Source organism: Protobothrops mucrosquamatus, unplaced genomic scaffold, assembly GCF_001527695.2.
Source record: "Protobothrops mucrosquamatus isolate PMUCROS unplaced genomic scaffold, P.Mucros_1.0 scaffold1380, whole genome shotgun sequence".
Lineage (NCBI taxonomy): Eukaryota > Metazoa > Chordata > Lepidosauria > Squamata > Viperidae > Protobothrops > Protobothrops mucrosquamatus.
In genome coordinates this window covers 40,570-53,074 of record NW_015387569.1, presented here as the reverse complement: position 1 = coordinate 53,074, position 12,505 = coordinate 40,570, and the positions used below count along the sequence as shown (strand labels likewise).

General features: G+C 35.7%; 1 protein-coding gene across 2 annotated transcripts in view; it reads right to left on the bottom strand.

Moving 5' to 3' along the window:
- Positions 1-7,633, bottom strand: part of LOC107292584 (solute carrier family 12 member 7) — a 59,943-nt gene extending 52,310 nt beyond the window's left edge. For both annotated transcript variants that reach the window (XM_015821689.1, XM_015821688.1), the window contains exons 1-4: positions 7,544-7,633; positions 6,454-6,576; positions 5,712-5,858; positions 2,399-2,453 (exon numbers count right to left, since the gene is read on the bottom strand). In XM_015821689.1, the coding sequence (XP_015677175.1) occupies positions 2,399-2,453; positions 5,712-5,858; positions 6,454-6,576; positions 7,544-7,558 (340 nt within the window). In that variant the 5' untranslated portion in view covers positions 7,559-7,633. The remainder of the gene's footprint in view (positions 1-2,398; positions 2,454-5,711; positions 5,859-6,453; positions 6,577-7,543) is intronic.
- Positions 7,634-12,505: the final 4,872 nt, after the last annotated feature.

Here is a 12,505-nt window from a genome sequence, read left to right as displayed (position 1 = left end):
TCTGAGTTAGAACAAGGTAATTTGTATCCTAAAATTTGGGAACAGTACAAAGCATATCATTCCACTGTTTCAAGATGATTGTTTGAACTTTTTTTTTAATGGCACCATGAGAAGGAGATTACAGAATAAATGGGAGATTATCACTCATTTGTGAATCAACTGTTGCAACTCAGATATGCCCCCATCTCTCCCGTGTATAAGAAATGTAGGACTAAGGGAGAGGAAGAAGAGAGAGAAAAGAGAGGGAGAGAGAAAATAGATCATCAACTTAACTAAGTTTCTTTCATCCTAATTTTAATGTTGGCTGGTTGATGGCTTGAGCTTGAACTATTCTTGATGCATGAATGACAAACTCTACATACTGCCAGTCTTGGATTCAGGAAGGACATTTCTTTCAAAATTTCTGAAGGTGAGCAGTAAGGGGCAGATCCTGGGAATACAGGGCAGTGTGGGTAACCAGGGCTGGGAGCAATGGTAAAGATGTAAGGAAAGACTAACTGTACTTCATGTTAAAGAAAATGCTTACGGCATTATTTTTTATGAATTCACAGAAAAATACAATATAATTAATTTCTTTCACTGCATGTTTACAGATGTCATTAGATTTGGGAAAAGGTCACCACACTGTGACGAAAACCAGTTCAATTTTTTTGTAATACTGCAATCAAGAAAGACAATGTCTACTCTAAACTAATGATTGAATATGGTGGTGAGTTTCTGGAGATCAAGAAACTAAGCTGATTCCTGATAAGATGACAGCAGTGTACCTGATAGAGCAGGGGTAGTCAACCTTGGCTCTTTTATGACTCGTGGACTTCAACTGGGAGTTGACGTCCACGAGTCATAAAAGAGCCAAGGTTGACTACCCCTGTGATAGAGGGTACCTGATAGAAGGATACCTCTACTCTAAAAAGTAAAGACAAATCTGCTCTGGGGGATTTCACACTGCCGGCCCGTGGGCCCGACGCGTCACAAGGAAACCGCGCCCACCCCATTGCCAGCAATGGAGAAAAAGTTCCGAGACGTTGCGTGACGTCATGTGATGTCGTGCGTTTGACATGTCTGCTCTAAATGAACAGGTTTGCATTCTGGTAGTGCTCATCATCACTGGAGATGATTTTTTATGGTCAGAAGTGCCTATTATTAACAGGCAGGTACCTTCTCCTGAACAAAGATAGTCACAAAGATTACCATACAGAGATGACTTCAAAATTAAATGTGGTCTATTGAGGCCACCCTTGAAACTGGTTTGAAACTTACAACTAAGACAATGCAGTGGTAAAGTATCAGACTGGGCTACTTTTTACATGCCCATTATAGCTGCACTAAAAGATCTGCACCAGCTGCCTATTTGGTATCAAGCTACAATCAAAATCTTATACCACCTAGAGGCAGGTTTCCTTAAAGAACCTCCACTGGTGACATTGCCCCCCTTCCAGGTATTGCATTTAGGAGTTTTGTGGGAAGGTCCTGCTCTTTGTATATTTTAAATATTTAGATATTTTAAACTCCATCTTATTCTGACCCCCTTCCTAAGCCATCAATCCTCGTTAACAATTCCATTTCAGGTATTTGTATTTAAATTTATTTTACATTAGTTTACATTAGAATGATTAAATGGCTATTATAAACCATTTTGTAGAGAAAGAGGATACAGAGATTATTTTTAAAAATAAAACAAATAAGTAATAGTCAGGGATTAAGTTCACTGGTAATGTACATTATAAACCCAGATTATTAAAGATCCTTTTAATGCAATAATCCATCCCCTCCCCTCTAGAAGAGAGAACAATTTTACTTCTCAAGAGTATATTCTGTTCAAAACCAAGTAGATTTTCTTCTGAAGTAAAACACACGCTGGAGTAAATGCCTGACTTCTATTATTTTGGATTCATAGAGATTTCAGGGCTGGAGTTCCACCTATTCTCTCGAAGGCATATGCCTAACTAGTTATCTGCTGCTATCTGATAAACAGATAGGATATCTCTCATGTTAGTTTTGGCTTTTCTCTGTTGCTATTTGAAGAACAAAGGGGAGGCCTCACATATCACTGTACCCACCCAACGTATTTGGCAGAAGCTGCACGGTAGATATTAAAGGACAGTTGGCATTATCTTGTCCTTTGCATGGCCTGTCTTGTTTGTTCCATTCATTGTGTCTTAGCAAAGCAGACAAGAACAGGAATAGATCAGGCCAAATTTTCATTTTTTGTGCTTTTCTCACAAACACCATTTTCTGCATGACAGCATTATTATCTTACATTATATGTTAAGCAATTCTTTCCTGCCTACCTTCCGTATGTCTCATTTAATCACAGTGATCAATATTTCACCAATAATGGAGGATTGTTTATAAAGTGCATGAAATATCTTAAGACAAAATTATATTTTGTTGTTACCTGGAACTACACCATTTGTTGCTATTGCACTCATTGATATTGCAGTCAGCATAGTCTACAAAAACGAATGATAATAGTAAATGTTATTAAGAAGCAAAGAATTATGACTGTTTGCAAGATGTAAAAGGATTCACCCAGCTGCACAGTGGAGAATAATACTCAATTTTATAAAAAAACAAAAATCATATAAATAGATTAGTACAGAGCAGTAGAAACTTACATTCTTCACCAAGACAGCAAGATCCATGCGGCGATAATATCCAGGAACACTTTTTATAGTAACATTTTTTTTTAAAATGTTATTGATTATTGGTCTGGAAAGGGCTCAGTCACTATATCCACATTATGAGAAGAAGAACTACTATACATTATTTATGTCTTCTCCCTTCTAGTTATTTATATAGGCTGTAACTATTACTTCATTTTGAAGCACAGAGCAGTAAAGAAAAACCCATGCCACACATTTTCAGTCAAGTAATGTAACTCTTAGAACAACTGGAACAGATGGGAATACCATATGGCTGTACAAATGCCCAATTTATTTATTATACATATCACATATATATATAACTAAATATTACAGTATATAGTTTTGACCAACTTTGGCACAATGAGAAACATTTTGCTGCAAGATGCTCATCACTATTTGTATCACAAAACGTAACACAGAAAACTGTTAAAATAAATATTTATATATAAAGGTCTCCAAAAAGCTTGAACAATACAAGTAGAGTTTTTCACACCTTAGTCATCTTGTGGATGGGCTATTTATTACAATGCATTCTAGTGCAATGGATTTGTCCTTGAAGGTCACTTGGAAGCTATTGCTGACCCAGAATGCAGCAGCATAAACAGAGATGAACAAGCCCCATTGTGCTTATATAACATCCCTGTTATGTGAGTTGCATTGGATACAAACCGGCTTCTGACTGTAATTCAAGGTGCTGATTATTACCTACTGTAGATGAGTATAGAGATGATCTTGAATTAGGTATTCAACGACCATTACCTGAATACCAGCTTAGCCTGGAAAGGGAGGAGGGGGAGTGAGAAAGAAACTTAAGATTACCACATCTTGATTCCCTTGGTATAAGAGGGAAGACAGAGAAATTGTCAAGTTTTTCAAGATTTTATTATATCTTGCAACAATAAAATAAAATTCCAGTAGTCTTCAGTTTTCTGATCTGGCCCACTTGAAGGGCTGATACACATGAAGCCCTTGCTATTTTAAGAGATTGCTTGTCTCCTATACTGTCTGCCTATCTTATGCATTCCAGCTTGCTTTGGTCAGCCTGGTTTGGACCCACTGACAAAGCAGTGTTCTCTGGCTGGCCTTCAGAGGCAGTTTTTTTTCTTGCCGCACTGGCTTTTATTCTTCCAATATCTGTATGAACCCTACCATGACCATTTTTGAGAAATCTTTTTTTGTTTTAATGGGCTTTTCCCTTAGGCTTTGGGTTAGGATGTTTGTGTGTAAAAGATGGTTTCTGTTTCCTTGCATAGGAATTGTGTTTATGTATGCTATTTTTTATATAATGTTATTCGTTTCACTTTGTGAAGCTGCCCAGAGAAATTTTGTAATTTAATTCTGAAGGTGACCCATTTGCAGGTTTAGCCCAAATTACGCACTGCCGGTATCCATTGGCTCTCAACATCGGAAATAACTCAGAGTCCATAAGCTGCTAAGAAATGTTGCTATTTGAAGCAAGAACAATTGGAAATAAATCAAGTCAATCAGCTGTTGAGAAAGAGTTTCCTTTGTCTTCATATCCTATTTATTATCTCTGTGGATGAATTACTTCCAGTGAAAATAAGGGTTTCACTTTCACAGTGTCAATATCAAGGATAAAATGAGAGAGAAAAATTAAATCTTCATGATCTTAATGCAAGTTAAGCAGATTAACAGTTACTATGTATTCTGAATATACTGAATTTATAAATAAATTGAATTCAGGTATATTGAATTTCTAATTCTAATACAGTTTAGTTTAAAAGTAATGGGTATAATGTTCTAAATGTATGATATAAACAGAAAGAACAACGGGGCTATTTTTCCCACCAGTCAAAAGCAGGACATGGTATCTATTTGACTTCCCAGTTTTCAACCATTAACTCACAAAATACTTTTTTTTCAGGCAAAGGAAGTTAAAAAAAACCCTCAATAACTGGCTGACATGCAAAGCAATTTTCAGCAGATTTTTGGAAAATATTATTTTAAATCATTTCTAGTCACTGAATGGAAATGCATTTGGAAGAAAAATGAACTTTATTTTAAAATTTAATATCATTTTAAAGTATAGTTATAATTTTAAATACTTAAGTATTTAAAATACAATGTTTTTATCCATCAGATCTATCTTAACAATGATTCCAAGTCATCCTTGGAAATCAAACTTGGAGAGATCACAATGCCTTGGGGGTTTTCCCAGACAGCAATACCAATGGCAATAGCAACAGCACTTAGACTTACATACTGCCCTATAGTGCTTTACAGCACTCTCTTGGTTTACAAGGTTGGCATATTGCCCCCAAGAATATGGGATCTTATTTTACCGGCCTTGGAAAGATGGAAGGCTGAATCCATTTTGAGTCCCCATCAGGATCGAACTCCAGACCGTGGGCAAAGTTTGTCTGCAATACTGAATTCTAACCACTGCGCTACCAGGACTCCTTGATATTTCAGATATCATATCTGAAATATCTAGAATAAATATTGCTCCCATAATTATTTCTTGGGATGATTCCAGAGATCTCTAGCACACTTCTATTGATTAGAAATGTCTAGGTATGGGTGCTACTAATCAAACCTCTAAACCCAGCCTTTAATATGCAGCTAATTCCTAAAATTATTTTAGCAAACAGAAATATATGAGAGGAAAATTCTCAGAAGAAATTCTGTGTTTTTTTGTAACTGTACTATCTACCTTAGTGTAGCCTTGTTTTCATCAAGCAGCTTCCAACTTTCTGTTCTTAAATAACTACTAAATTTGCACTGCAATCTACTTTAAGTTAGGAAGAGGGCTTACTCACAAGATTTTCTGATCTAAAACAGTGACCTTTTTCATTCTAGAAATAAACAAAACAAGTAGACAGAGTTCATTTAACACACTTGATACTACTTTAGCCAGTCAACAGTGCTGCTTCTAAGAAATATGGCTACATAGAAACAGAACAGCGTGCCTCTATTACTACAAGCCTTATTTGCTATAAAAAGCCTGTCCAGCTATTTGTAAAATTATCAAGACAGAACACAAAAATTATTAGAATGCAGAATACTTCAGCAAATATCAAAGAAATCATATCTTATACTTACACCTGCACAGCATATGAATACAATAATGAATGATTCAAGAACTCCTGCTGTTCCCACAATCCATGTCAGTCGCAGAAATAGAATAACTCCCAAAATATTTTGTAGACAGGGTAAATACACACCAATGAAAGTACCCATACTTGGAGCCTAAAAATCAGATAACATGTAAAATTGGTTAGGATAATCTTTTTAATAAAAAGGCCACAACACAGAAAGGTTTTTGTATTTCTCACAAAAATTACATATACATTCTACTCACATGTTTTTACATTTTCTTTTGCTTTTTTCATTATTTTCTGTTTTATTTGTTATGCTAGATGTTTTAGTGTATAGCATATAGAGTATATCCCAGAGCATCACATAACACACACTTTTATCTTCCTTCACATTTGCCTTGTTTTCATTATTTTCTGTGCTGTTAATCTTAGTTGCTCTGATTTAAATTGTTAATTTGTTTTTAGCAAAACTGAAAATTACTGAACTCTTAGTAGAATCTTGATGTTAAGAACGTCTATGTGCATGTTATAATTTATACATGTGTTATTTCTTTGAAAGAAGATTCTGTTGCACAAATCTTCCTCACATAGTTCTTAGCTTGTGTGATCATAATGTGACAAAAGAAAAGCATTAAAACTTCTAGGGTTCATTTATCAGGAACCAATATTGTTAATATTGATGGCCACCACTGTATCCAACTCATGGAAATGGTGATTTAATAGAGAATGGAGGGTGCATTTTGTACCTTAATTTCCTTCCGCTTGGCATCTTCATCTTCTTCATGTTCTACCACTCCCTGAGTAACATTGGTATAATTGGCTAATTTGTTAAGAAGAGATGATACCATGGGGTTGCTGTCCATTTCTTCCTGTTGAAATTTTGGGATAAAGTAATAGGCCAGAGAAGAGCACATTTTAGCCCCAAAATACTCACATATTTAAAGGTAATATAAACAGCCAATCAATGTAAAATATCCAACAGCTAAGTTTTTTGAGCTATTTTTATAAATATTGCATGGCCTCAAAATATAGATAATTCAGTTATTGAGCTTGAAAAAATACCATCTAAGAAGTATACTCTTACCCTAGGAACCATATTTTTAGTCAGATTTTGGGGAGTGCATCACAAAAAGTAAATTTTGTAGAGCAACTGACTGAGAAAACCACTTTTTGTTTTGATTCATGTATATAACACAGATATATAAAAGAAAAATAAATTTTGTAATTGTTAGAAAATAATGTTTCGCTATGATATTTTTTGTGGATATTACTTTGGATAGTTAAGAACATTTGGAGATGGGGCAATGAAGTAACATGCGGGTGAGTGAGAATAATTTTTAAAGGTTTTTTTTTAATTGTCAGGTGTCAAATCCTATGCACTTATTTTCTACTGAGTAATCGTAGAAGGCTAGCAAGTAATGTTCCTTATTTCTTCTGAGAGAGAGAGATTATGTTCTTTAGAGCACAGTGAAAAATAGAGCTTTTCAAAGACATCTGTTTCCCTCTTCTTTTATTGGGTGAAAAGGGAATAGAATAGTTGGAATAGTTAATAATTGTGGGGTTTTGTTCCATTATTTTCTAGCTTTAATAAAATATAAATGCAGGATGTGAACATTTCTCACTTTCCTTTGTGTCAGCTGGAAGTCTTAAGAGAATATTGTCTGGGTCGTTGAGGATTGTGTATTGCTGATGCAGAGAATAAGTAAGGTGACCAAGAAGTGGTGGACTCAGTCATCTGTGTTATGCAAACCATCAATGGATTTTAAACAAGCAACTAGTGCACTTAAAATGTACTAGCAGTAACAAGGATTTGTTGAAATTAATAATTAATATTACCTCAAAGAGCGCCATATTTTTTCCTTCATAGAGTCTTCCTCTCTCCAAACTTGAATTGTTGATGAATGGGCTACTTTCCCGTGGGACCCCATCACCTATCAAGGGACAACAAATATATTTAGAAGCAAACAGACAATTAAATCACACAATGTTTATGACAAATTCAACAATAACATATTTGTTTCATATTCCTGCATGTGAGAGATCTGGCTATGATAATCTGTAAATATAAACAGATATTTTACTTTATAAAAGAATAGGTCCAAAGAAGGACGCTGGGATAATTCTGCTTAGACAAACAGCAGTCAGGCTATAGAGTACTACAGAGTCCATCAGCCACTGAATGAGATAATTAGAGGACGAAGTTAGGACAGGATCACTGAAGGATTTTTCACACACAAGGTGGATTTTTATGTTGGGGCCTTAATCTGTTACACAGATTTGATAGTGAGGTACGTGGCCTGGAAGTGATGCATTTTTAAATATTTTTCTCTTTCATTTTTTTGTATTTTTTGGACTAATCAACTCTGAGATATTTAGGTTACAGGGCAGGTTATAAGAAAGTACATAAATACGACAAATACAATAAGCAATTATTAAAATCTGACTCCATGTTTTATTATTTTTCACTCTTTTACCAGCTCAACTGCACAGTGCAAAATTAACTCCTGCTTTTTTTCTATCTTAGGTATCCAGAGAGTCAGAGTATTTTATGTACCTTCAAATTGGCGGGATATGGGCAAGACTCTAAAGTAGCAATCTGGGCTTCCACAGAATAGCTCAAGATTGCTTGTTAATATTTGGCTACACTGGAAGCATAATCTAAATCAGGGGTCCCCAACCCAGGCCGTGGCCCACTACCAGGCTATGGCCTATTTGAAACTGAGCTGTGGGAGAAATGGGCAAGCGCACATGAACACAAGCACTCTCTGCTCAAGTGCCCTCCACTTGCACAAGCAGAACTTCACGTACAAGTGCAAGCGCCCTCCACTCATGTGCCAAGCTCCATTCATGTGAGTGGAGGGTGCATGCGCATTGTTTGCACAAATGAAGCTGTGCATGCACACGGCTGCCATTCACCCCCTCCCCCGCAGCAGACTGGGCCACCAAGCTGGAAAGGTTGAGGACCACTGATCTAAATACTGCATATGACACGGGAGCCACTATGGCTGGTAACCTAATTAAACTTCCCCTTTATGTGAAAACTTCCATATAAGTCAGACTTTCAACCTGAATCATAAAATATGAGGAAGCAATTATCTACCTTTCCACAAATTTACGGCTATTGCAGAAAGAAAACCCTTAAGAAAAATTAGTAAACGTGCATTTAAACTTATTAATTTAGGCTAACTGTGAAGCAATAAAACCACTTCAAATGTTTGCCTGTTCATGTCATGAGTCATGTTGTAAAACAGTAACATTGCAATGAATATTTAAAAGCATTATTAAGCTATTTGTTTGGAGTTTAAAAAATAGGCAAGACAAATCCTGTATCTGTTTTGTTATGGTTTACACATTGTTGAATAATATATACTTTTTTCAAAACAATGGACTTCTTATCACCATCACCAAATTTTTTTTAAAAAAAATCCCTGCCCAAATACATTGCAACACATCCATCAATTAGCGGGGAGAATGTTAATTGGAATACCAAACTGGATTTGTTCTCTAATAATTATTTTTCTCTCATCCAAATAGGTTTACAAAACACGACACTGATTACTTTTGATAGAAAACAGTTCATCTTTAAACAGCTTTAACCTTTAGTACAGCTTAGCTTTTTATATTTGCTGTATTCAAGTCAACATTCTTGCCCTTGTTGAGGATGGAAANAATTGCCTGATATCTTTCTTTCTTTGATCGTCACTTGTCTTATCTGAAAATCCAGCTTAGGTTCTGTCCTACCTCTTCTCCTCTTTGATCATCTCTCACTGTGTACAGTTTGGTGTCTTTTTAATTTTCAAATGATGTGGAACAAGAGAAGCAACTTGTTCCAACAAATATACGACCAGCCTGAAATGTTTAATGTGTCTCTCAGGTTCCACTATCATGAAAAATGGAGTGCTTATTTTTACTGAAGGGTCTCTGGTTCTATGGCAATGCTCAGGTCCGGTGCCTGCCCCCTGAAGGTGGAATCAGATATGACATACACTTTCTCTAGTTACATTGTACTTAATATTATTGCTATGAATTTATCATCATTTTGAAGACTACTTCATCACAGATAGATGGTAAGGAAATACAGATGTGGTCTTGCAAAGGTGGCAAAATCTCTCACAGATCCTTCTTCCCAAATGACTGTGGACCACAGTGTAATTCTGACACCCACTTAAATTGCTTCTCCTACTTCTATATCAATTCCAGAAAGTATTTTCACTACCTCTTGATAGTTAAAAATTTGGTGCCATTTTAGCATCAAGCATGAAAGTATTGTATACAATACTTTATTGTGTTAATATTAGCTATGTGAGGATGCTTGATATAAATGATTATGAATTGTGAAAACTGATGGGAAGAGCCAATTTGAATGGTTTAGCAATGAACTATTTATTTTTTTGTAATAGAATTTTTAAAAAAATGCAAGCTCCTTTCTTACAAATAAATGTTCCCAATTTCCTGATCTATTAACACTTGGACTAGGCATCATAAAATACAAACAGCACAGAGATTATTGACCTCCAGTTCTAGCAAGCCTTATCCCTGAGAAGCCTATAAATCGTATTTCAGAAATCCTCAGCATTACAAGTCCTCGGAAAAGGAAATCCTCATTAGCCCATCTGTACTGCTGCTGCAAGATAAAGAACATTTCCAAAGATAGCACTCACTACACTATGTGCAAAAGTAAACTGTACTGGAAACTAGATTTCTATATTAAAATAAAAATCACAAACCAGCTTGGTAATCAAAGAAATACTGCTTTTTATATCCAGCTCTCTAAGGCATCTCCATCACCCTGACTGATAAAACAATAATACTGTCTTAAAACATTTGAGGGTGTACTTTAAATCAGACCAATAACATGTACTCTAGGTATAAAATTGTGAACATCCTTCAGGCATTGTGTTAAAATAGTAATAGAAATGTGTACAAATGAGCATAAAAGATCACAGAAGCTACATTAAAGGAATTCTAAATTAGAATAGAAAAGAAAAGAATAGAATAGAGCTGGAAGGCACCTTGGAGGTCTTCTAGTCCAGCCCCCCACTCAAGCAGGAGGACCTATACCATCTCAGACAAGTGACTGTCTAGCCTCTTTTTAAAAATCTTCAGTGATGGAGCACCCACGATTTCTGGGGGCAAGCTATTTCATTGGTTAATTATCCTCACTGTCAGGAAATTTCTCCTTAATTCCAGGTTGCTTCTCTCTTTGATCAGTTTCCAGCCATTGTTTCTCTTCCTACTCTTTGGTGCTTTGGTGAATAACGTGACCCCCTCTTCTTTGTGGCAGCCCCTCAAATACTGGAATACTGCTATGTCTTCCCTATTTCTTCTTTTAAATATTAAAGTAAATTAAATATTATTTAATTTATTATTTAATTTATTAAATATTATTAGCTAAATAACATTTAGCTGTGAAAGAAAAAAAAGAAACAGAATGATAATGTGGTAGGGTGACCAGCAATTAGTCTTACATTGGGAAGCCACTAACATTGCTCATTTTAAAGCCAAATAAAGAAATCCTTTGAGAAATTACAGGTGCCAATGTCTCTTAAGAGGTTCACATAAATAATCAGGGACAAGCAATTACAATCTAATCTACAGGTAGTCCTCAACTTACAACCACGATTGAACTCAAAATTTCTGTTGCTAACAAGTGAGTTTTGCCCCATTTTACGAACATTCTTGCCACAGTTGTTAAGTGAATCACTACAGTTGTTGTTAAGTTAATAACACGGTTGTTAAGTGACCCATTGACTTTGCTTGTCAGAAGGTCAAAAAATGGGATCACATGACACAAGGACACTGCGACCATCGTAAACATGAGTCAGTTGCCAAGTGTCTGAATTTTGATCACTTGACCGTGGAAATGCTGCAACAGTCATAAGTGTGAAAACTGTCATAAGTCTCTTTTTTCAATGCTGTTGTAACTGAACAGTCACTAAATGAACTGTTGTAAGTCAAGGTCTGCTTGTAAATGTCACAAGTTTTATTATTATATATAAATAAATGAATGCAAGACAGTGCTGAGATAGTAACTTGAATCTGGAAGAGCAGAAAATGTGAGCCTGTTTCTGACAATGGAAAAAAATAATCTCTATGAAGTAAGATACTAAACATATCAGTTCAACATTGCAACTTTTCCTCCATGCTGTTGCAGTGCAATAAGTACAAAGAGAAAATCTTACTGTTTAAACTTCAGAAAAAGAATTACAAACTGTCACGATCACAATACTGGAACTATAATTATGAAACAAGAAAAAACCAGAAGGGCACAGAGATTCCAGAAGGTTAAAGGGTTATGGCATAGCAGCTTTAAGCATGCCTGGATCTGCTCCATATCTAGATGGAAATTTACTGAATTTGTTCTGAGTTTCCTAATATCTACATAGCAGATAGACACTGAATTGAAATGTTCAGACAAAGGTGAATAATGAATAGGAAAACGTTCCATTCGTTAGAGCATGAACAGAGGTAGCAAATACATCTGGCAAAAAGAAGGAAAAGAACAGTAAGTTCCTTAACTGGAGTACTAGTTTCAGTGATGCCCTGTGTACAGAGAAGAGCTGATTCATGAGATAGGAGACCTTAACAAAGAACCCAGGGATAGCAAAACAATTATATTTAGTTACTAGCTGTACCCGGCCACGCGTTGCTGTGGCTCAGTCTGGTTAAATGGAAAAGAAAGAAAAGAGAAAGCACACGTTTGTGTTGCTTTTACGTCCAACAGATGGCGCTGTTTTTCAAAAAAGCATGTTTTTACCTGTCACAGGTGTGACATCTATATAATACAGGTATATAAAA